The 25,318-nt window shown below is 45.8% G+C and overlaps 2 protein-coding genes across 5 annotated transcripts in view; one reads left to right on the top strand and one right to left on the bottom strand.

The window, feature by feature from the left end:
- The window catches only part of LOC125425790 (galectin-related protein A-like), a 27,361-nt gene extending 6,580 nt beyond the window's left edge, over positions 1-20,781 (top strand). The window contains exons 4-6 of one of the 2 annotated variants that reach the window (XM_048483464.1): positions 397-531; positions 2,089-2,214; positions 20,688-20,781. In XM_048483464.1, the coding sequence (XP_048339421.1) occupies positions 397-531; positions 2,089-2,148 (195 nt within the window). In that variant the 3' untranslated portion in view covers positions 2,149-2,214; positions 20,688-20,781. Of the gene's footprint in view, positions 1-396; positions 532-2,088; positions 2,215-3,209; positions 3,314-20,687 lie in introns of those variants that run through there. The other variant, XM_048483463.1, reaches the window with a different exon arrangement.
- Positions 5,589-25,318, bottom strand: PLEK2 (pleckstrin 2). 3 transcript variants are annotated; one of them, XM_048483459.1, is made up of 10 exons: positions 25,160-25,318; positions 21,415-21,456; positions 20,738-20,902; positions 19,715-19,896; positions 19,047-19,138; positions 16,360-16,547; positions 9,923-10,024; positions 8,964-9,047; positions 7,356-7,434; positions 5,589-6,588 (listed from the first exon to the last, which is right to left on the bottom strand). In XM_048483459.1, exons 1-10 carry the CDS (start codon positions 25,205-25,207, stop codon positions 6,461-6,463), a joined length of 1,110 nt encoding a protein of 369 aa, XP_048339416.1. In that variant the 5' UTR covers positions 25,208-25,318; the 3' UTR covers positions 5,589-6,460. The 3 variants fall into 3 exon arrangements, with proteins under 3 accessions (XP_048339416.1, XP_048339418.1, XP_048339419.1); XM_048483461.1 differs by lacking the exon at positions 21,415-21,456; XM_048483462.1 differs by lacking the exons at positions 20,738-20,902; positions 21,415-21,456.

The raw sequence follows: 25,318 nt of genomic DNA, 5'->3' as shown, positions 1-25,318 counted from the left end.
TGGATCATGGAAACCTAAAGCTGTCTTATACACATCAGACCATTGATGTATCCAGTACAATATCTTCTCTGATTGACCATGGCTGTCCTATGAGGTCCTTTAACTGTGACTGAACAGGACTCTATTCATGCAAAGCACAACCTCCACCTGCTCTCAGTATTTATAGAATCTGAAGGGAGACTGCCTAGTAGTCTTTAGCCATTGTCCATCATCTCTCCAGTGCATTACAAAACAACCAACATGAAACCAACTTCAGTGAAGCTCTACAGAAACCAATGAGTTATGAACTTCTGAAAGCCAATTCGTAGGGCTTCTGCACTCTTTCCCCCCCTTTGATTGTATTTAGACCATGCTGCTGCCATCCCCAGGTGACTTCAGCTTGTTACTGTCTTTCAGATGGAGCTCTTGTGTGAGCATCAGCAGATTCGGATCCTGCTTGATGGGCGTCAACTCTGTGACTTCACTCACCGTATTGTGCCTATGCAAAGAGTGACAAATTTGCAAATCTCAGGAGATCTCAAGCTTACCAAGGTAGCTTGAACAACAACAACAAATAAAAAAATGTCATTATGATAAGCATGTCTTCCTTGTCCTTGCTGGATATCTTTAGTTCCTTCATGAGTATCTGAGAACTGAAATGGTCAAGGAACCTAGAATGCCTCTAATTTTTAAATTTCAGGCTGATGAAACTGATTTCCCCCTTTTAGAAATAGAATCCCCCATACCCCAATGATTAGGAGATTCTGGAGCACTTGGGTGCTCCTTCTGTTACCCATAGAATTGTAACCAAGCCCTTTTGGGAATAAATGCACAAGGGATTGCAGAAAATGGGTGTGTGCATATCACGTATAGTGGTCTTGAGCATTGTATTCAGGTGACCAGTTAAGCAACCTTTTCAGGTGGCAATGAGTCATATGGCATCAGATTTTTATGACAGGAAAAGAGATAGCCAAAGTTATAATCTCATCAGAAGTAAGACTGGAGTTTGGGCAGCAAACACAAGCTGAGCGTCAGATGAAAAAGTGAGATAGTTGCTTCCTTTTTCTCTCCTTGGTTAGCTATCTCCTGTGCTCTTAGGGCTAGGCTAAGGGATTTTGCCTTCCTTGGCAAACTATGACTTTGATAGTCCAATATGGAAAAAAAAACCTGAAGTCTTTAAAAAGTATATGACAATCATATTTTTAAATGGGCGGGGGGACGCAGTCTAACTTGGTACCCTTGGTTGGTGATTAAGATGGTGGTAGAGACAGAGACAGAAAGTCAGAGAGACAGCGAAGTCCTGAGTGTTCCTCATCTGTGGTTCCTCTCCCACCTGCAAAAGGTCAGTTTGCTGGGCGTACGCACAAAACAGAGGCCTCCATGTCACAAGAACCTGTACAAAGCACTACATGGCAACTGATGGCAGGGAACAATCAGGACATACAGGGAGAAGAGAGCACAAGCAACTTCAGTAGGGAGGGGAGCTGTGCCTCACAAGCTCACATGGGGAGTGTTGGCTGAGTGATTACACAACAGAGCTGCACAACATGTAGAGAAAGTTTTCTTTAGGAGCTAACATTCTGGATAGTAAAGAGTAGAGATAAAGGGAGGCTTAAAGCAAACAGAAAGCTTTATTTAGAAACTAACATACTTGATCGTAAAGAGGAGACCTAAAGGTTGGTTCCCAGCTACATCACTGAGGGCTTTTCCCCACTTCAAAAGTGAAAGTGGAGGGGCCCCCTGCTCCGTGTTCGGCGCGTGGTTTCAAAAAGGTGTACTTCTGACCAGGATCCGAAATGACGTGCACTGAGGGGTGGGAGGAGCGGCAGAATCGGGGTGACTGTGTTGTTGCTGCGTTGTCACTGCTGGTGTAGTGGGGAGTGCTGCAGGACCCTGGGGTATTTGCCATGAGGAGTGCACATCTAATGGTGGGTGGGGAATCGACCTGAGAAACAGAGGGAGCTGTGAATGTGGAACTTCCAAGAATAGGAGGATATTGCTCTAAAACTAGCACCCTGGAGACAGACAAGGAATTACACTTAATAAGGAAAGAAGGTGCTTAACCCACTATACTATCTGACTGGCCTTTCCCCTTGCTTCCCCCTGAAGGATTCTTTTCTTATGTATATCGAGGCATGGCTCACTTCAACACCCCTTCTCAAGGGCTAGTGCACAAAGTTCTCAAGATTCATCTTCTTATACAGAATTTCAAGCTTTTCTTGAGAAAATGGCTTGGTGAGTGCATCTGCAATAATTTCTTCTATAGGACAGTAATGTAACTCAACAAGCCCTTATTTCATGACTCTTACTATGTGATGTTTCACATTTGTGTTTAGTTCTTGAATTGATCTTCTCCATCTAGGCAAGTTTTATGCAGAGAAATATATGGGTTCATCTATTCCGAAGTCTTGCATTAGTTGCAGCATGCTGAAGCACATACTTCTCTGCATTAGTACATTTGGTTATTAGCATGCGTTTTCTTAAGTTCTTGCTTTCAAGTTGGCTTATTACATAATTGTCTCTGTGTTCTAATCTCCTATGCCACAAGCTGTAACAATTCCTGTGTTTACATTGCTTTGTAAAATGTACTTTCCCTCTGTGACATTCAAGGCTGTACAAACCTTCACTCACATCATCTGTTGTGATTAGTCTCATCTCCGATAAAACATCTATCCGCAAAGGTTTCCTTTCTTTGCCATTGCTCTTACAAAGATAAGATTATTTTTCAGCCTTGGGACATGCAAATAATTTGTCATGTGGACTGCTTAGATTTCACCATTTGAACATTTGCAGTACAGTATCCAGAAGCCTATGCCTTCAACTTTACATCTGCTGCATGCAATTTCTCTTTCCTTTCTTCATCTAGTAGTGTTTCAAATAAACTTCTATCATTGCACATATGTAAAACAGCACTGGAGTCAATGAACCAATTGGTGCTTTTTCGTGCTCTCTTTCATTCAATGGTAGGCTTTTCTTTGTTGGTTGCTCATTAATTTGGTTGTATTTTGCTTCCTGAATGTGACTCAGCCTTCCATCCTTCCAAGGTCTGTAAAATGAGTACACAACTTGCTGGGGGTAAGTGTACATGACTGGGGAAGGCAATGGCAAACTACCTTGTAAATATAGTTATCTGAATGTTCAGTGCTGTTTTTCTTGGAGACATTTAGCTGTGTATCTGTTGCCATTTGGTAAACATACACAGTGTTTTGCATCATACCTGTTTCTAACAGCAGCACAACCCTTCCATCATAAGAAGAACTGGGCAATTTGCTACTGATTTCCCTCTCTACTGAAGACCCCCACTCTGTTGAAGGATCCACTGACTCCAAGGAACAAAATTGGTGGGGAGAGGTTCAGTGAGTGGCAATGGAATGAGAAAGCAAGAAAAACTCTCTCCACAAACTCAGCTCCAGCAGCTGATCTTATTAGCTAAACACCAATATTTATTTAGTAAATCCTGTGCTATTCTTTTGTTCCTACAAAGTACACTTGTTGTTGAAAAGTATAGTTTGATCACACCACAAGCAAGTACAATGTATACTTGCTATTCCCATACTTGCTGCAAAGGAACTACTGGTTATATAGAAGGTTCCTTTTAAATAAATAGGGGAGCTTAGGATACACAGCTTTTTGTGATCTGTGCCCTGAGGCCTCCATCTGTTGGGATTTTAACTAGCAAGGAAATTTTGTGATCATATCTGTTCCAGATCAAGGAGGGATATTAGAAATTAAGGAGTCTTGTCTTACCATCAAGCTTGAATAAACCATGTATGCTAGCATTGCAAGTTGTATGTCATTTGCTTTTTTATCTAGATATCTACAAATGCTGTCACTAACATTGTACAAATTCTTTGTTCCACTACTCAGTACTGCAGTAGAATACCACATAAGAACGTATTTGGTATAGGGTGAAAAAAGCAAATCCTCCTCCCAAGTTCCCTCTTATTCAACATGCATTTATTACAGAATTGAATCCTCCTGTTTTGTTCTGCTGCTGCTGCTGCTGCTGGCACATAATTCCTCCTGGCTGGATCCACAAGGATTCTTGTATCCACAAAAGACTGCAGAAGAGAGTCTTAGGTTGGTGGAAGCCTTTGTGGATCCAGCTGGCCAGCAGTATCATAACAGGGAAGGACCTAAAACCAGTGAAGCAAATGTCTTGATGACATAAACAAGATGATACATTGAGAGCTTGTAGTGGAAATAACTACATAGTTTGCTGTCTTACCTCTTTCTACCTCAATTTGCCTTTTTCTCCGAGATCCTGTTCTCAGGAGGCATGTCTATATTACTGGCTTAAATTGGTTTAATGGTCATTTCCTTTCAACCAAGACACTTTAAAAACCACAGTTCAGTGAGGGACCCTCGGATTCTCAATATTTCTCCAAATGAAACTATGATCCTCAAAATGGGATGAAACCAATATTCAATTTTGCTACAAATCTGCCTTATTTTCCTGTTTCTATAGGACAGCTGTGATACAAAGAAGTCTCATATAATATTTCTGACTTGGATATTTTATGAGGAGAAAAGTATGAAGAGATAAAAGTAGTAGACTGAAATTACTAGGTTGAACCAAATTCCTATACCGGGTGTACAATGACCTTTCTTCAGTGACTAACAGTGCACTCAATCAGAACTTTACCTTTCTAGGTCAGTGAACTTTAGAATTTAGTTAATTCATTTATACTCCACCTGTCTTTCTAATGGCTTATATCATTCTCCTCCATTTTATCCTTGCAGCCCCTTAAAATAGGTTAAGCTAAGAGAGTATGACCGACCCAAGGTCACCTAGTGAGCTTCCCTGGCACAAGTAGGGATTTGAACCCAGATCTTCTAGATTCTCGTCCCATACACTTAACCACCACAGCAGCCAGGGTTTTACATTCTAACATTCCATCATTAAATAGCTGTGCCTAGCAACATTTAGAGAGCAACTTAAGGGTTTTACAGGATGACCAAAAAAAAGAAGAAGACACTACTAGCAATGCAGGAACAATGACCCCAAATTATATTATGACCAGTTAGAGCAAAGTTTTCTAAAATAGTACTCAATGTTACTTATTTTATTTTTATTTACAAAATTTATATGCCACCTCTCTACCCAGATAGGGTCACCAAACTGGCTAACAGTTAAAACAAAACATTATAAAAATGTATGATAAAAACAATGACAGCAAAACCTAAAATAGTATTACAAGCATGTAAAACAATAATTAAAACACAGGACAGGAAGGAGGGATCATTATGGAAATGCCAGACAAAACAAAAAGTCTTCAACGGCAGGCAGAATGGCTTGACAGTTAGAGCTGTTCCTCGGTAGAACAGGCATCCTTAGGAGGTTTCTAATCAGAGGTTAGATGGCCATTTGACAGCAATGCTGATTCTGTGAATAAGGAGCGTTTCCCCACTTACTCATAGCCCCCTATGCCGCGCGCTACTCTCAGCGTCATTTCTGGCGTGCGCCCGGGCTTCCCCATGACCCCGCGTTCTGCGCGGAGTCATCAAAAGGCGCCGTTTTGAAGAGCGCCAGGAATGACGTGCACTGAGGGGGTGCGAAAGCAGCAGTGTTGGGGCGGCTGCGTTGTCGCCGCCCCTGTAGTGGGGAGTGCCGGGAGACCCCGCACTACTTGGCTACAGTAGCACGGGGCAGAAGGTAAGTGGGAAAATGCCCTTAGGCACATTGCAAGGGGGAGGGCAGGAAGGGATGAGCAGTGCTCAGCTCTCACGCCCCTTTCTTGTATAACCAAGATAATGCTGACTGCCACTTTACTATCTGGAAGGGATTTTGCGCCAGGCATCCTGGAGGTTTTTTTTTTTTTTTAAACCTTTCTATGGGCATAAAGTAGGTGTCACTGGGAAAAGGGGGAGGTAGCTGTGAATTTCTTCCAATCAGTCTTTGCATTAAGAATGAAAAGGGTAAAATGTTTAATATTCAAAACTAAAACAAAACATCTAAAAACTGAGAACCACAAATATTAAGTGGGCTGTGGAATTGTATAAATCCAGATGAAAGAGGACTGAGAGCTGAAGTAGATATTAATGGTAGTATGAATTGGGAAGCTGGCGATGGACCCAAATCACTGTCACATGAGTGAACTTTGAAAGCATGCCATTGCTCCATTCAGCCCTCAAGCACTGCAAGAGGGAAACAGGGACTGGTCCCGTTTCCCTTCTGCCATGTTTTCACTAGTGGAATAAACAAGATGATACATTGAAAGTTTGCCCCTTTTTCTCACTCTTGGGAAACAGCCCTAAGGGCAGCGGTTTGACTCTTTCTCTGCCTTTCACCATAATTGCTTCCAATGAAGTAAATGGCCAATATGACCCAAAGGTAAACCTAGTATATACACAGATGCATGCTGTGTGCTCAGCAGAAATGACTTACTCATACATCTCAAAAGCCAATCATTGTGTATGCCCAAACAGCAGTCAGCTAGGTTGGATTTTGCCCTTGTCCAAATATACTTTTCTATGGTTCTTATGTTAGCTGTTTGATGGCCTCAATCCAGTGTGCTCTTTCTGTCTTGGAGCTGGCTTGCATGTAGTAGTGAATGTCATTCTTAGTGATGATTTTGAAGAGGTTACCCTGCACATTTCCTTTCACTCCTGCAAATGGGGGATAAATGCAACAGATTGCTATGGTAACAATGGTAAAGAGAAAACAACTGAATCATGATACATGAGGGAAAGAAGCAGAACTCATGAGCAGCCCAAAGACATGGCATTTTTTTCCTGAGTGATCATGTTCTTGATAGTACATAGATAGGCGATAGTACACAGATAGTACATAAATAGGGATTGTCCTTCCCTGCAAATTCTCCCTCCCTGCCTATGAGTCTATAAGTTTCAGTTTCGTTTTCCCCAGAACCCCAGGTCGCGCCACTGATTGGGACCACCCACTACACACCTTATAAATATTGGAACTGAGGGCAAGAACCCTCAGTTCCAGCGCCCTGTAGCTAGGGCGACACAGATCAATAAAGTTCGTTCCTTTTTTATAAAGACCACTTTGTTTGAGTGTGTTCAGCCTTACAGTACATACTTCTAGCTTGGGTTGGAGTGAGCCCAGCAGGAAGCAGTCTCAAGTGGCTGCAGCAGGCATGGTGGCCTACCAGGCACTGGTGGCCCACTGGAACCTTTCCCAGCAGCCTTAATGGCCAATCTGCCCCTGCATGTTAGTATACAGTCACTTTTTGTGTGAGCCAGCCATTCATGTAATGACAGTGGCAACCATTTCTCAGTGTTCTGTCCCATTAATGGTAATGGCTGGAGCAAACTGTTAGTCCACATTAAGAATCATGGATAGTACAAAAGTAGTACGTGAGAAATTCTGAACCAGGGAAGCTCATTTCTCTGGGATGCTGGTGGCTCACCTGTTGGAACACCATTGTCCTCTAGTGCTGAGACTAGGCAGCCACGAAGAGAAAAGCCACCAACCGGCCTATTATCTTCCTGAATGGGAAGAAAAGAAGCTGAATGAGAAGAGTAAAGAAGCTGAATAATAAGTACCATATATACTCATGTATAAGTCGACCCGCATATAAGTCGAGGCACCTAATTTTACCACAAAAAACTGGGAAAACTTATTGACTCGCGTATAAGTCAAGGGTGGGAAATGCAGCAGCCACTAGTAAATTTCAAAAATAAAAATAGATACCAATAAAATTACTTTAATTGAGGCATCAGTAGGTTAAATGTTTTTGAATATTTATTTCAAAGACAAACAGTAAACTAGCTCTGAAAGTGGAAAAGAGGGTCAACAAGAACAATATGGAATCAACAATAACTTTAAAAGTACAGAAACCTTAGCTTTTGTGTAAGGGTTTTAAACAATGGATCTTACAATAAAAACTGGAATGAACATGCCTGTTCACTGTGACTCAAAACTACCCTGCTTTTTAAAAGAATAGTTCATTATTTTTAGTGTACATATTTTTAAAATTGCACATGGCAGATGTCATTTTAGAAGGGACATTCACACAACCTGTCAGAGGAGGAATGTTTATGTTAGCAGTACCAACATTTCAGAGTATCTTTAGGAGACCCTTCTGATGATACCACCCAGGTTTGGTGAAGTTTGGTTCATGGACCCCATCTACTATTAGCTGCCATTGGAAACAATGAGGGATGGGAGCACCCACTTTGTGGATCCATAACTTTGGACCCCCTGAACCAAACATCACCAAACCTGGCTGGTATCATCAAGAAATTATCCTGATGATACCACCCAGGTTTAGTGAAGTTTGGTTCAAGAGGTCCAAAGTTATGGACCCTCAAAATGTAGCCCCATCTACTATTAACTCCCATTGGAAACAATGGGGGATGGGGGCACCCCCTTTTGGGGTCCATAACTTTGGACCCCCTGAACCAAACTTTACCAAACTTGATGATATCCTGAAATTTTGGTGCCGCTAGCCTAAAAACTGCGCCCCCTGGCGGCCGACAAAGTAAAAACCCTAACATATTTTTTAAAATACAGCTGACTCGTGTATAAGTCGAGGGAAGCTGTGCTGAAAAATGTGCTGAAAAACTCGACTTATACACAAGTATATACGGTATCCTGCAAAATATTTTACATTGGTGAGGAAGACTTGCGTACGCAGCAGACAGCCACATCAGCAGGAGGTAACACTTGTCCCAGCCCATTTCTCTTCGAGGTTTTTGGGTTTTTTTGCAGTTTTTTCCCAGCATTGTTTGTCTTTCTACCGATACCCAATGTTTAAAGAGGTGGTGTCTTGATTTTTTAAAAATTGGAACACATTTTCAAAAAAGCATTACCTAACAATGTTTAGCTCCAGCAATGCAAGTTACTTCGATTGCTCACATCTCCCCCTGCTACAGTTTTGAACTACTGCAGTCAGAGGTCTGACTTCAGCTTCACAGAAGACAGTATAAGGAGGGATTCAAAAAATGACATAAGCTTGGCATTTTAAAAGATCATGGAGAAAACAATCTAAAGGATTTGGAGTCTGCTGTCTCACCTTAGTGGGATCATAATAGTGTAGAAAAGCAGGGTCAGCTCTCAGGACAAAACGTCGCACCTTCCAATTTTTCCTCTTATGCCCCTGAGAAGTTGGAAGGATAAAACACTGTTAAATTTCCTTCTCTCAATATGGTCTCCTGAATAAGGCTGCTGTTTTTCGGGGTTCGGGGTTTATTCTCAAGGCAACAGGTTGAAATCTGAGGATCATCAGCCAGCCAACATATTCAATGGATTTTTACATGGTTGCTTCTAGTAACTACTGGAGGAGGAGGAGGAGCAGGAGCAGGAGCAGGAGCAGGAGGAGTTGACTTTTATACTCCACTTTTAATCACCTTCCCTTTCTCTCTCTCTCCTCACAGCAGACGCCTTGCAAAGTAGGTGGGGCTGAGAGAGTTCTGTGGGAACAGTGACTGGCCCAAGGTCACCCTGCTGACTTCATGTGGAGTAGTGGAGAATCAAACATAATTTTCCAGATTAGAGTATGCTGCCCTTAGCCACTACACTGCACTGGCTCTCACGTGGAAGTTGGAGATGGAAAGAAATCGTCTGTCACTATTAGATCAACTAAAATTTTACATTTAGAGCACAGTTAATCTTCACATTCGTATGGTGAACAGTCAGTTCAAAGCCACATAACTGTGATGATGCATACACATTCATGGCTGGTTTCACAGCACTGAGACAAAGGGAAATAATCACCTTCCTAAAGCTATTTGAATTAGTATTAAATAATTTTATGGAAATAACAAGGATTCTCTGGTCACAATATCATTATGATGCTTGGCTAGCTTTTTCTTTTTTGAGAGCTTGCAGTAGGTGCTTTTTAGGAGCACAAACAGATTCTGTACTTTTTTTTCTACCAGTTGAATAGTTAGGATAATTTGTTTGAATATGCATTGCCGTACACACACGTACAGAGTTCTTAGCGTGCCTTCATGATCCAAAAGTCATAGTTACCTGTTTTATTAAAAAGCCTTGTTTTACAATTGTGCCAGTTAGTTCAAGAATGTCAAGATGAAGTTCTTCCTTGGAGCTGACTTTCTTCTTGTAGCTTTCTGCCTATAATTGCATTTTCAAGAGATGGTTTTGGAGCAAAAAAAAAAAAAATCCATAATATAAAGTATTGCTTTATGGCCCTGACAATGAAATGTTCATTGCTCAATTATTTTGAAAACATTCTCATCCCCAAAGCACCTATTTGTCAGGTATAAGAGGATAAAACAATTGTAGTAACAAACATGTACAACCTGGCTTCCTTCTGGCAGACCTGCATACAGGCGAAGTGGCTTCTGTAGGGATGCACTGCTGACCCAGCAGCACCGTAAGTAGAGCGCTGGCACACCGGCGCTCCTACGGCCTTCTGGTCGCACCGCTCCCCCACCCCTCATCCCCCGATGAGTCACGGGTCATGAACTACCTGGCTCACAACCACCGGGTGTCCCGGATGAAGGGACAATGGTCTTGCCCCCAGGTGAGGATTAGGCCCAGACGCTGATGCTCCTCTCCGCACGTAGCAGCCAGATGAGATCATGCATCACATGATGATCTCTCAGTCTCCCGCTCTCCCGCTCTCCCGGAATTCCCCCCGTTCCGCCCTTCTACACGCCCCCGTTAGAATCATAATAAAAGGTGCCAGGAACCAGCACGCGGGGGAGTCGCTAGGAACACGGACACCCGCGCTCCCGCTGCTGGCACTCTCCACCAGATGTTATCACCGCGTCTCGTCTCGTTCTTGCGCTGACCTCACGGTCACGACTACAAGCTGGTGCGAAACCCGGGAATCCTCGAACCCCCCCCCTGCTTACCGCCGCCTGCGAAAGGGCCGCGGTCCCGCCGTCCGCTGGATCGGGCGCATCCAGGGACTCCACCTTCGGTATCGCCCGTCCGCTGGATCGGCGCATCCAGGGACCCGAGTCCTAGGACACTCTCTCGTCCGACGGAACACCGGTAAGTATGGGAGCTTGCAAAAGCAGGGCTTATGACAAGCACGTTAACGAGCTAAAAGCGTTAGTGAAACGCGGCAGGGTCCCCGTAAAGAGAAGGGAGCTGTGCAAAATGGTTGAGGAGATTGAAGCTCAATGTCCATGGTACCCGGAGGGGGGGACATTGAATCTTAAGGATTGGGAAAACATCGGGCGCACTCTTCGCACGGAGCCTCGCGCGCCGGTGTCACTGCTCCCGCCGCGGAGACAATGCTATGTCGCCATCAGCCTGCAGACCTCTGGCCCCCTTGCTGTAGGCCGCCCTCCTTTCGATCTTTCAACTTCAGTTTCACCCCCGGAATTTTCTCTATCCTCTAAATTGGATGCCTGTCCTCCTTCTGCCCCCCTTGCTCCCCTGCCTCCTTCAAATTCTCCCGCGGCTCGGCCGCCCCCTCCCCTTACTCCGCCTTCATTTTCTGAAGCCATAGCACCTCCGTCAGCGCCACGTAATGGCGCGGGTTTCAAAACCCTCGCAGAACATATTAGCCACGACCTGCGAAAAAAGGAAACTCTGACGGAAGACGATGCCGATATCCTCGCTCTATGCCCCGTTCACTTCATGGATACCGAGGGGGAGGATGGCGTTATTCGGCGGGTTGTCGAGTACCGCCCTTTAGGCTATAACATCCTCACCGAGCTCCGCAAAGCGATGCGGGACGTAGGAGTCACCAGCCCCTATGTGAGAGGCATGCTGGAAGCAGTCGCAAGGAATCACCTAATGGTTCTGGATGACTGGAAGACCACCTTTCGCATGCTTTTGAGCCCTGCACAATATGTGATCTGGGAAAGCGAGTTCTGCCAGCAATGTCTCGCTAGGGGAGCCGCCTCGGGCGGCGCCTACACCGCCGCGCAACTTTACGGCTTCGATGCCTTCGCCAACCCTAGCGATCAGATTGTCCTGCCAGAAGGCCACCCTTACGGTCGCCTCTGAATAAAGCCTACAAAGGCGTTTATCAAGGATTCCCAATGCCGACCAGCCAACCCAAAGTTTCTCCGCCATCCGGCAAAAACCCCAAGAGCCCTACGCTGAATTTGTGAACAGGCTCCAGGAGGCTCTCAAGAGGCAGGTAGATATCGAGGAGGCCCAAAACGAGCTCCTCATGCGCCTCGCCAAGGAGAACGCATACTCGCTGAGTGCGCAGAAGCCAGCACAGGCCTAGGCAAGGATCCTGAACTGGCCGACATACTTAAGGCTTGCCAGGACATCGGATCCTCCGCCCACCAAGCTAGCCTCCTCGCCGCAGCACTCTCCACCGCCAGGGGACAGCCCCAGGATGATTGCTTTAATTGCGGCAGGTCAGGACACTTCCGGAGGGAGTGTAGGCAGCCAGCGGGGGGCCTACAATCCGATGGAGATCCCAGGGGACGGAGGCCCCCGAGGCCACCAAAAACCCGATGCCCCCCGGTGCCAGAAAGGCTTCCACTGGAGAAGCGACTGCCCGTTGGGAAACTCGCGCCCGGGCATCTCCCCAGCCCAGGACCAAGGAGGAGAGTACTAGAACAGGCCCAAACGCCAAGACCCACACCCAAACCACCCCCCTCTCGTGGCATCTCGCTCACGTGCACCCAGCCCATCTCCTTCAAGTTCCCCCACGAGGTCCTCGTCGCCCCAACCCAGTATGGCAACCCCATCCCTACCGGGACCATTGGGCTGGTGCTGCCAAAGGCCTCCGCCGCTGAACAGGGATTGTTCATCGTCCCCGGAGTAATCGACTCCACGCACCAGGGACCCATCCATCTCCAAGTCTGGACGAACATCCCGCAGGAGTTGCCCAGCGGAACCAGCTGCGTGCAGCTGATCCTCCTGCCCCATGCGCTGCCCGCCACCGATGCAATAAAGGCCACGAGCCCCGGCAGCCATCAGGGCGCAGCCAGTACCACCATCGCAGCAGTGGAAACACCCATCGGAAGCTCCCGCCCGTATCTGGAGCTCACCATGGAGGGGTATCTGTTCAAGGGCCTGGTGGACACCGGCGCTGATGTGACCGTCGTCAGAGCAGCCGAGTGGCCTGACAAGTGGCCAACCTAGACCTGTCCGCACATCTGGGGGGTGGGGGGAAAACAAACCGCGAGACGGAGCGTCCGCCCGCTCACGGTCCATAGCCCAGGGCTCGAGCGGCAGCTCACAGTCCGCCCCATCATTCTGGACATCCATGTCAATCTCTGGGGAAGGGATCTCATGAGCCAGGTCAAAACAACCCTAGTCTGGGATGGATAAACCCATCACACAGATTATTGATCCTAATTGTGCCTTCTGAACTCATTTTCGAACTTCCGCAAGGAAACTATTCCCCCCCCCTTTTTCCTTTTCTCTTCCCTCTATTTTTTCAACCAGCAAAGGCGGGAGGGCCAATTGGCTGACTGGCCCTCCCTGGATTAAAATCTGGGCCCGTCCTGGTACCGCAGCACTGCCAGGACAGGCCCCAGGTTAAAAAGGGGCTGCCACCATTATGCCCCTAATACCCAAACCTGTTTGGGTTATGGCTGCCCAGCGCCTGGCAACTTTACCAATACCACGTTCAAAGCCAGGTGCTTAGCCGAAACCGCCCCTTAAGGAGCGGTCTCGGCGGGCAGCAATTCCCCAAGATAATTCGATTACAAATTCAGCACCATTTCCAGCCTCTCGGCGTTAACCACCGAGGTCACGGTAAGTATATTTTCCCTGCAAAGAAATACCCCCTCCCCCTTTGTGTGTGAAACTCACCCCTAATCGCCTAATTGCTTTGTCCCCTGGATGCATCCATCACCCAAAAGCGCATCCAAGCCCTCTTTTATGTTGCAAATTAGCATGCATACCCACAATTCCCCCAGGGTCCGCTTGCCCCCTCCTCCCTCGAGGCTCGGACCCTCGCTTTGACGCACCCTGATGACGCTCTGAAGCCAGCTTCCATCAGGATCGCCTACCCTCTGCCCTTCCTGTCAAACAATTTAAAGAAAGAGGAGTGGGCGGCCCCCAGTAGGCTGCATTAAAAGCAACCCTTACGCAGGCTGCAAGATAGCCTTCTTATATAGTCGTCTTATATCAAACACTAATCCAACAAGACTTGATTTTGACCTCCCACCATCGGCTCTCCAAGCCTGGCAGGACCCGGCCCCCTCCTATAACCTGGGGAAGGGGGTGTGTTTCAGTCCTTCTTCCTACAGATCTCCTGTGGATCCCGACTCGCCATGACGGGCCAGCCCATGGAATGGCGCCAGGAGGAAAACAACCCCATCCCGGAGATGGAACGCATCTCTCTGGAGGATCCCGTCCAGCGGCCTCAACGGGAACGCCGCCACCGACGCCCAGACGGTCCAAGGACCCGGATGACCTGGGGGAATGTCAAAGCAACTGCCAGCCAAGCTCAAGAGCTGCTGCGCCAGCAAGGCCACCCCGAGACGCCCGAGAACCTCTGTGCCGCCCTCTTTGCAATCATCACTGCCAACTCGGCGGCCACCATCCTTTGCCTGCTCTGCTGCCTCCTGCCAGTGGCAATCGGCCACCCCCTGACGAGCTTTGACCAAACCAACATCTGGAAGCAGTTTGCTGCCGCTGCCAACATTTCGTCCTTCTGCCTGGGCCAGTACCTAGGAGTCGGGAGCCTGCTAAGCTCCTGCCTGCTCCCCGTTTGCAAAGCCCCTGGAGACTTCCTAGCGGAGTCTGGTCTAAGCCCCTTTATGAATGCTTCATCCATCAAGTACTCTATGAGCGCTGACTGGGGACCCGTCGTCCAAACCCTCCTGGCAGGCGCCCTCTCCCTTGTCACCAAGACTGTCGCCAATCACAAGTCCAATACTTGCGCCCGCATTGCCGGCGCGGCAAGACGAGAGACCGACCCGGGCCCATTCACCGGCTCGGCCAATTGGAACTGCACGCGCACGGAGGACATCCCCCCCGTGTATGGAAATATCTTACTCCCCAAGGTTTGGTTCTGGACTTGCGGGGAGAGAACTTTCAACTACATCCCTGCTCGGCTTTCTGCCGGGACTCTCTGTTGCCTTAGCCACCTCACCATCGTCCTGCCTCAGGCTCCACCCCGGGAGCCCGGACGCCGTCGCCGCCGCTCCACTCTGCCCCTCGACCCCTCTTGCCGGAGCGACGCGGTTGCCCTCTCCGAAGCGGAGTTCGTCTCCCTCGCGACTTCCCTAGTGGGAGTCCCCGGACTCGCTTCTTACAACGCTAAGACCATTGGCCGGCTGGCCTGTCCCCTTGCGAAGTCCATCAACTCCACCTCCATTGCTCTGGATGCTCTGGCCTCCGAGCAGCAGGAACTTCGTCAAGCGACTTTAGATAATCGTGCCGCTATTGATTATTTGTTGTTGTTGCATCACCAAGGTTGTGAGAATGTACATGATATGTGTTGTTTTAATCTTTCTGATAATTCCCATTTGATTCATATGAAAGTGCGTGAACTGCAAGATGTTGTATCTAATCTGAAGTATGACGTTTTACCCCACTGGTGGTCAGCCCTCTGGAGCTGGCTACCGGGGGGATGGTTAAGTGCTATCGTACAGCTCTGCATTGGCTTGATTGTGTCCCTCATCGTCGGATCTTGTTTCATTCAATGTATATCTAATATTGCTTGTAACATGTGTAAGAAACTCCCTCGACTTTCCCTTGCATCGCAACCAAGTTCCTAATGTTGCACAAACAGCTCGGCCAGCTTGGCCAACCGGCGGAGGAGACGGCGTCCCTTTAAATCGCCCTAACATTTCGGCCTCCCTTCTAAATGTAAAAAAAGGAGGAGATGTAGGGATGCACTGCTGACCCAGCAGCACCGTAAGTAGAGCGCTGGCACACTGGCGCTCCTACGGCCTTCTGGTCACACCGCTCCCCCACCCCTCATCCCCGATGAGTCACGGGTCATGAACTACCTGGCTCACAACCACCGGGTGTCCCGGACAAAGGGACAATGGTCTTGCCCCCAGGTGAGGATTAGGCCCAGACGCTGATGCTCCTCTCCGCACGTAGCAGCCAGATGAGATCATGCATCACATGATGATCTCTCAGTCTCCCGCTCTCCCGCTCTCCCGGAATTCCCCCCGTTCCGCCCTTCTACACGCCCCCGTTAGAATCATAATAAAAGGTGCCAGGAACCAGCACGCGGCAGAGTCGCTAGGAACACGGACACCCGCGCTCCCGCTGCTGGCACTCTCCACCAGATGTTATCACCGCGTCTCGTCTCGTTCTTGCGCTGACCTCGCGGTCACGACTACAGCTTCCAGTATAAATACAGACTCAGTCCAAAGTCCACTTACGGTACCCTTTTGCAATATAGATCTTCAAAGCATTTGCAAATTATTTTCATGTTATCTTTCAAGCTGCTGGTCATCTGAATAGTACTTTTGCTATTTGTTTTCCCCATTCACTTCATATGCATGGCCACCCACAATTTTAAGTATCATAACAAAGGGAGATCAGGCCTGCCTTACAAATGTATAGAGCGCAGTGGAGTCATCTAAAAACTGCTCTGCCAGATCACCATTCCTCATGGCCTCAGCACTCCGGGCTCCCACAGGCTTGATGAAATTTTCTTCCATCAGCACAGAGGCCAGTGTGGTTGCCTCCAGCCGGGTGGCAGAAAAATGGTTGGAAATCAGCCAGTCTACCAGTGCAGCACCTGAGAAAAAGAAAGACAGTCCTGAAAACCAGCAAGAACAATCTGCAGCACACCTGTCACAAAGGCAGGGGAGCCAGGTACTTTCAGCCTTTACTGGAGAAAACTGCCTTAAGGATTCATATGATGAGTTTAAGGTGTATTTATTTATTTATATTATTTGTATCCCACCTCATTCTAGAGTCCTTAGGTGGCTTACAAAAGTTAAAAACAATAAAAACCACAATAAAAACACCATGAGTAAAATGTTACTATTAAAATAACAATAAAATCACTTTAACATAACACCCACTCTCCCCCCACCCCAGATCAGCAGCTACAGAGGGGGTTTCCAAGGAGGCTAACCAAATGCCTGGGCAAAAAGGCATGTGCCTACACCCATTAAAGGTAAGCGAATATCAAATCTCCAAAGGGAGACTATTGCAGAACTTGGGAGCAATCATGGAGAAAGCCCTCCCACATGCCCCTGCCCCCCCCACCCCGCACCTTGGCACAGGGAGGCACCACCAGGAGTGTTTCCCTCTATGACCTTAGTGTTCAGGCAGGTACATGCAGGCATAGGCACTCCTTCAGTTAGGCAGGGCCCCAGCCATTTAGGGAATTTTATGCCAATGTCAACACCTTGAATTGAGCCTTGAAGCAAATTGGAAGCCAGTGCAGTTCCTTAAGGACTCGCTTGATGTGCGTCTGGCCAGATGTACCAGTTAACAGCCTAGCTGCCACATGCTGCACCAATTCCAGCTTCCAGACCATCTTCAAGGACAGCCTCACATAGAACATGCTACAGTATTTCAATAGAGAGGTTATCAGAGCATGCAACATTGTGGCCAGGTCCCTTTTATCCAAAAACGAGCAGAGCTGGCAAACCAGAGCTGGCAAACCTTGCGCTACTGTCATCACCTGAAGGTCAAAGGACAGCAAAGAATTCAGGAACACATCCAGATCTCACACCTGGTCCTTCTGGGGCAATACAACCCCATCCAGAACTAGGTGCCCCATGATTTTGCAGACCTGGGTGCTCAGAACACAGAGAACCTCCATCTTGACTGGATTCAGCCTCAGTTTGTTGATCCTCATCCACCCATAACTGCTTCCAGGCAGTAGTCCAGCACACAGAGCACCTCTCATGACTCTGATGAAATGGAAAGATAGATCTGGGTGTCATTTGCATATTGATGACACTTGACTCCAAATCCCCTGATGGCCTCACCCAGCAGCTTCATATAGCGTAGGGAACAGGACTGAGCCCTAGGGAAACCCACAAGAGACTCCCAGGACTGCAAACACAAATCCTCCAATGCTATCTTCTGTAACAACCTCGAAGGTAGGAGGAAAACCACTGTAACTCAGCGGCCTCCAGCCCCATTCCCTACAGCCAGTCCAATAAAATACCACGGTCTATGGTATCAAACGTTGCTGAGAGATTAAGGAGAATCAACAGGGTAGTATTCTCTTTGTCTCTCTCCCAGTGAAGGGCAACCAAGACCGTCAGAGCAATTAAGGCCATTTCTGTGCCATAACCACACCTGAAACCAGATTGACATGGCCAAAAAGTTGGTTTCTTCTAAGTTGAACCACCACCATTGTCTCCAGGATCTTGCCCAAAAATGGTGGCCACCAGGTGATAATTGGCCAGCACCCTGGAGCTCTCCAGCGATGTTTGGAAGCCGTAGCTAGTTGGGTGAGAACGAGCTGGCTGAAGTTAAATCCGATGAAGACGGAGGTGCTGCGGCTGGGCCGTGGGGAGCGACCGGTGGACTTTTGCCTGCCTATGCTGGACTGTGAGGCATTGCATTTGGCCTCGCCTGTAAAAAGCCTGGGTGTCATCCTGGACCCGGCATTATTGCTTGGCCCAGGTGCTCAAACAGCCCAGGTAGCAATGTATTGTTGAAGGCTTTCAGGGCCAGATTCAACTGGTTTTGATGGGTTTTCCGGGCTGTGTGGCTGTGGTCTGGTGGATCTTCTTCCTAACGTTTCATCTGCATCTGTGGCTGGCATCTTCAGAGGTGTATCATAGAGGGAAGTCTGTTACACACTGTGTCCAGTGAGAAGGAAATGTTTTAGTGGGGTATTAATTGCCATGTCCCCAGGTGGGGAACCAATCAGTAAGTGTTTGGGTGGAACTTGCTATGCAAAGGTGTGGTTGATAGTATAGTATTGCAAGTAGGGTTTTTCAGAGAATCTGAGTTTGAGGGGGATTAGATTTCAGCCCAAGAAGAAAAGCTTTGGGTGTAAAAAAAACCCAGCAATATGTTGGAGAGGGGGTGACTCACAGTAACTTGAATGTCTTTCATCTAATCCCAGATATGTGAGATCTAGTTACTGTAACTCACTGGAGTAAGGTGGGGGTGGGGTGGGAGGGTGGGAGAAAATATGCTATTGAATCTTCACAAACATCAGTGCCAATTTTGATAATGAAAACAAGTGATAATGGACCCGTGAGACTTTTTATATTATAGAATATTGAAGTACTGGGAGGTTGGAGATCAGGAGTTTGTGTACCTGTAAAGCTTTCTTTATACATGGTGCCTTGTTCAGTGTTAGGTGTCAGCTTAACTCCGCTACTGTTGTCATGCATTTTATCTATAACATGACTGTAAAAGAAGAAAGAAGGGACAGTGTTAAGCAGAGAATCAGGTCTTGTCATGGCCAAAATTCCTCAGTCTCAGTTTATGCAACCAATAATGAGATCTGGCTCGCATCACAAAAACCCCTTGTGTGAATGGAAGGCTGGCAGGACTAACATGGAACTATATACAGATGCTTTCATTGGGCTGGGTCATACATACATTTATAGTTGATGATTTCAACATTAAACGACATCTTGCAGACCACAGACAAACCTTCCATTACTATCTCCTCAAATACAATGATTTTCAGTCAACCCAGATCACACGTTCAGCAGACAGTTCTCAAGGGTAGTGTAATCAACAGTAGATAAATCCTCTGTTTTATAAGCTTATGTGCATCAGGACTTAGAAACAACATAATTAGCAAACAGTAGTTGTCACAAAGAGTTCAGTCTGCAGATGTTTATGTAGGGATTTACCATACTGGCCCTTTGCTCTGATGAACTATGGGGAACTGGAAGGGAGGCACGTTCCAGTTTTGTTTTCTATGTATACACCCATGTCACAAGAGCACAGTTTGAAGAGTTATTTTGCACTTACTTCAGGCTGATATTTGAAGGCAGTTTGAAGGAATTCTTCTTAAGGTGAAGCTGCTGAAGTTGAACTGGATTGCCAGCGTGAATAGCACCAGTGATATCCAATGCCCAAGCATCGCGTTCTTCTCTGGAGCATGAATCAAGGAAATATTCTATATTGTTTTTTGTCTTCAGTTTAATAACCAGCTACAAAATTAGGAGCACAAAGAAAAAGAGCATTTGTGGAATTTGCCAGATATTAGCAACACACAGCCTGCCTCAGAAAAATTTATTAACATTTCATCTGAACTAGGAGGAACACAGATCTTGAACAGCTTTATGATCCTAGTTGTAAGCAGATATGTTCAGATGTTGCCACAGAATGAGGGTCTGAAATAACTTCTTTTATTTATGATAATGCAGAAGTAACAGAGTGGAACTGATGAAGTGACCAGGGAACTCAAAGGAGTAGGAGAAAAAACAGATGAGATTAGACAAATTACATATTTCTGGAGACACAAACATTAAGGGGGGGGGGCAAATTTAAACGTTTTTAACATTAACAGAGAGGACATATTTTATAATTCTTTGGGGCTGTCTCTAGAAGGTGATGAGGGCAAGCATCTGTCCCCCTGAGTCCCCCTGATCAGAAGTGACACCATTCCCATTTTGTCAAAAGCACCCAAGATTAAAGTGCCTTATATTAAGTTAAACCATATTGCCTTTTTAAGTACTCTGACTGGTGGTTGCTCTCCATGGTCGCAGGCAAAGACAGGTATTGTCTAACACTTGCTGCTTGAGGGGCAGTTAAGGTAAGGGATTAAACCGAGGATGTTCTGGGGTAAAGCATCTATTCTATCTTTCAGTTACCAGAAAATGACTATACTTTAGTCTGGCTAGAGGTACTAATGTAACTATAAATGTCCCCGGTGGAGACTTCACTGTGTCACAATTCAGCATTCCTTGTCTCTGTAATTTGTTCTCTTCACTTCCTACAGATGTTGCATCAACAATGGTTTTTACAAAACGGGCATCCATGGGGTCATACCGGCCTGTTTTCATATTCCAAACATGGGCATGTGATTGTACAGCAGTCCAGAAGAATTGTGCCTTTTGGAGAAGCCTCTTTCTTTCCTCCCGCAAATTTATAATAGAGCAGCCTATCTTGGAGAAGAACAAACCACCTTGTCTTCCAGTTGTGGACAACATGACCCTGCAAACAAGAAATGGCGATTTTAGAAGTAGCTTAAAGCCATTTATCAGTTTTGATGTTGCACATCTGTGATTCCCCCTATTGTAATTCATACCTAATTTGTTTTAGTCTGTATTAGACTCATTTGAATATTAACAAATGCATTTTACTCATCAATAATGCTGTCATGAGGTTTTTGCAATAGTAGCTTAGTTTCGCATCCATCCATCCATACTAGCTATGAGCACAATATACAGAGTTGTACCCATTTGCATGGAACAGCCTTGATGCCGTTTAGGTCTCCTTTGTAAAGAAAAATCCCTAAAATTAAAGTTTTAACTGGACTGGCATATTTCCATAACTGAGGGCCAAACTAGACATGGTGACATCCTTGTGTCTGTTATTTAAAAATGCTGCGAAGTCCCAATCCTGGTTTGTGGAGGGATGCAACTGTACTTAATTAGGTGCAAGGGGGGAGCAAGTCTAGCCTGGCCCTAATGACCTGCATGCACAAATGTCAAACTAGATCCTACCAGTCTATTCTTCTTGTGCATTCCTCCAGCACATGGAGCCTTCTGCAAATGTAGAAGGATATTTATGTCAGCAGAAGACAAATAAAATTGAACCCAAAGTTAGGTTGGTCATAATAATAAATACTCATACATCATAAGAAATACTTCTAGGTACTGGATATATTTGCACAATCACAGTTCATGTTGATTTTTACAAGGGTATAGAGACATTCTCCATCAAAATATCTAATCACCTTCTCACAGCTGCATACCTTTCCTCTTCAAAGTAGACATTGTGGACAAAACGGCAACTAGCACAGTGAGGAAGTGGTCAGAGTTACTCTATAACCATGCAAGCCTCTTGTGTCAGCAGAAGCCAGCAAAGTTGGAAGGAGTGGCAATTGCCGCACCCCAACACCAGGTGACTTTTTCTCCAAGCAAATAACATCTTTTCAGGACTTACTGGAGGGTGTTGCAGGTAGGGGAAATGTGGAAAAATCTGGTCCCAAGATAGCTAAGAACTTGTGGATAAAAAAAAAATGCAACCCAGTTTGGCTATAAAGGTTCAGAAGCTGTGATATTCCTGTTACAAAAGTTCAGATTGGATGAATACTATACTAATTGTGTATTGCAAATCAGAAGCAAATACCAAATTCATGTAGAAAAAGAAGAAATACACATTTTAACTTAGGAACTCTCAGAAGAAACAGTCATGCTCTAGATCCAGATGTGATAGATACATAACAGAATCCTGCCCTTAAAACACACTCAGCAATTCAGTAGGATAATTCATCTTCTTAACAAAACAGAGGCATTTGACTTGTGTGGTGGTGGGAGGGAGGTTCTAAAGGCCTCCCACAAATTTCCTCCCCTGTTTCCAAAAGCAGAAACTGAAAAGGCCATTCAAAAGGCAGGGTTTTATATTAACTTTTTCACAGCAGGGAAATTTTGGAATAAAAATCAGTTTAGTTGTCTTGCTGATCTTCTGAGGAGGCAGATTGTTGAAAACTTGAATAATTGTTGTGGCTGCTGGAACGTCAGCTAAACATTTCTTCCTTCCTCAAAACTGCCTTTGGATTTGACTCATGGGATCTCATTTGCCCACTTATCTGTGACAGATAAATTATCCACAGCACTGATATTTCCTACCCACTTCCTTGATAGTTTATACCTTCCAGCTTCTTCCCACCTTGTTCTCAATGTCAAAGGAAGGCTGTAGCAGACCCTTGTGGGTGAATTCTCATGCACACAATTTATTTCTGTCCATGGGCTCCCCCATATGTACAGAAAGGCATTATCATTCCTAAAGCACCTACCATATGTCTTAAAGTCTTAAGCAAATTATGGGGGCAAATTCCTCCCCATGTGTAGAGGTATGGATTTTTTCCTGGCAATTTGTATTGTTCCTGTTTTTCATGTGGGGATGAGTTAGGGTTGTGTTGGAAATTAATCCTTAACTTGTTGATTAGCAGAATGCGGAATAAGAGACCATGAGACAGTTGCTGTGATTATAAAAATGAGTTTACTTACTAATAAGGGAAAAAAGGGTTACATGGAATAAAAACAAAGAATACTTTCTATTCTAGCACTAACTTGGTTACATTGCCTAGGTCGGACCACATGCTCCCACATGGTGCCTATGAGCAAGGCAGAGATCCACCTCTTATGCTGGATCTCAACAAAGAAGATGCCTCCTGTGTGAATGAGGCTGTGTATGTGTGAGACAAAGAAACTTTATAGGTTAACTAGCCAATGGCTTAATCAATGAACTGGTCCTAAAACTGTGACCTCAGTAACTAATTAGCATGCAGATAGTTAACCCCATAATGTCAGGATTGTGACAGACATTTGCAAATCCTATCTGGTTGCCAATGCTGGGTTGGAAAATACCTGGAGATTTGGGAGGTGGAGTCTGGGAAGAGTATGCAGTTTGAGGAGGGGAAGGACTTCAGGGATGTATAATGCCACAGAGCCCACCTTCCAAAGTAGCCATTTTCTCCCGGGAAACTAGTTTCTGTAACCTGGAGACCTGTTCTAATTCTGGGATGTCAGAATTAGTTATCAGATATCAGTTACAAAAACTAGAAAATCAATGCCTGGAGGATCCAACTCCACATTTCAACACACTGATTGTCAAGGTTGGCTCATTCCTCTCTTCCCCTCCTCACCCCAATATCCAGACACAGAAAGTTAGCATGCTTGAGAAACAAGTTTAGCCGAACGTTTTTCTTAACATGCAAAATTCCAGGCTGCCACTTTGATAGGTTTACGTGTGAAACATTATCCTGCCACCAGAATGAAGACCGTAAAGAATTTGTTTGCATGGAGCTTTAAATTTCTTCAGAACATAGTATAGTTTAACAATACAGTCACAGCCTCAAATATTTCATGAGCTAAGAGTTCAATGAGCTAAAGAGTTCACTCTCAAATAAGAAAGCCTATCTCTGCATCATACTCTTTTAAAACTGAGGGGGTTGCATGAAGGAATAGACAATGGCCCTTTCCCCACTTACCTTTTTCCGAGGGTTGCTGCCCGCAATTCCCAGCGCGCGGCATCCCTGGCATGCGACCGGGTGTCCCCACGACCCCATGCTCTGTGCAGGGTCATCAAAAGGCGCCCTTTGAAAGAGTGCCAGGGATGCCTCGCGCTGAGGGGGCGCGACAGCAGCAGCGTTGGGGCGGCTGCACTGGCACTGCCCCTCTCGTGGGGAGTGCCAGGGGACCCCGCGCTACACTCCTCAAGTAGCGTGGGGCTTAAGGTAAGTGGGGAAAGGCCCAATGATACAGGTCCCTAACATGAAACGGTCTCATTCAGAGATTTACCAACTCATCTGTTGTTTCTGAGAAGTAGGTCAAAATTAAGCTGAACTAGAATAAAACAAGACTTGTGCATATATTTTGCCAAATCAGACATATAGGCAAAAATATGTAGGAAAATGGCTTGGAGTAATGAGGAATAATTGCATGGGGGGGGGGAAACACTATTGATGGAACACGGGGACTGGAAGGAGAGAGGATGACTTTTGCATGAAAGATCAGCAGAGAAAGAACTAAACATAGCAACACAACAAAAAGAACAGAAGGCAGAGCCATTGTTTTTAAGTCCTTTGCATTATAAATTGATTGATTTGTAAAATAAAGATTTGTAAAAGAAAGCAATTCTGCTCAGCTAGAGTCAGCAAGTTACTCTGATGCAGGGAACTCAGAGACCCTCGTTTCAGAGAAAAGTTATTTGTATCAGAAAAATGAGCTCCCGTAAACAGAGCAGAGAAGTAAGGGACAGTCTTATAACAACATAAGAAGTCTGGTGAGCTCCAATTTTTATGAAAGGTTAATTCTCATAACGAGCTGGATTCCGAATTTAGAAATTCTCTATCAAAAATCTAACATTCAGGCTAATAAATGAGGACTGAGAAGCACAATCCAGTAGAACTAGCAAAACAAGATTGTTCTGTAGTAGGGAACGGAAAAATACAAGAAGTGCTTGAAAAGACTGGAACAGAAACAGCAGCCTCCAGTAGGGTGAATTTAAGGAAGATCTCACCTGCCTGAGAAGGCAGTATTTGCAAGTTGAAACAAGAGGAAGGGGAGCAAAATGTTAGGATGGTGATATCCTCAGTCCAGCATACAGACACTGCTGCATGTTATTGGAGAGCTTCCCACATTCAAAAGCAGTAGCCAGAATATTTACTTCTTTTGAACTTTATGTCAAAGCCTGGCATATTTTAGAGAAGAGCTTATAAGCTTGACAGCACTGTGACCATACCTTTTTAACAAGAAAGCCCTCTCTCAAGATTCCGCTTCTTTCTTGCATCCTTGTGATCCAGTGTCTAAGTATATCTGTTAATCATGCATGCAGACACAAGCCGAATACTTTGCATGTGAAGTTTTAAAAGGTAAGTCTTTGTTGGCCACCTCTTCCTCT

This window comes from Sphaerodactylus townsendi, linkage group LG02 (assembly GCF_021028975.2).
Source record: "Sphaerodactylus townsendi isolate TG3544 linkage group LG02, MPM_Stown_v2.3, whole genome shotgun sequence".
NCBI classification, from domain to species: domain Eukaryota; kingdom Metazoa; phylum Chordata; class Lepidosauria; order Squamata; family Sphaerodactylidae; genus Sphaerodactylus; species Sphaerodactylus townsendi.
The sequence above is the reverse complement of the archived record's forward strand: the minus strand, read 5'-3'. Positions and strand labels throughout refer to the sequence as shown.

Coding starts and splice junctions, on each gene's coding strand:
- PLEK2 (XM_048483459.1), bottom strand. CDS start 25,207: ATGCAAGAAAGAAGCGGAATCTTGAGAGAGGGCTTTCTTGTTAAAAAG. Junction 19,897..20,737: donor TGGAATATGAAAACAGGCCG/GTATGACCCCAT, acceptor CTAATTTTGTAG/CTGGTTATTAAACTGAAGAC. Junction 16,548..19,046: donor GTATAAAGAAAGCTTTACAG/GTACACAAACTC, acceptor TCTTTTTCTCAG/GTGCTGCACTGGTAGACTGG.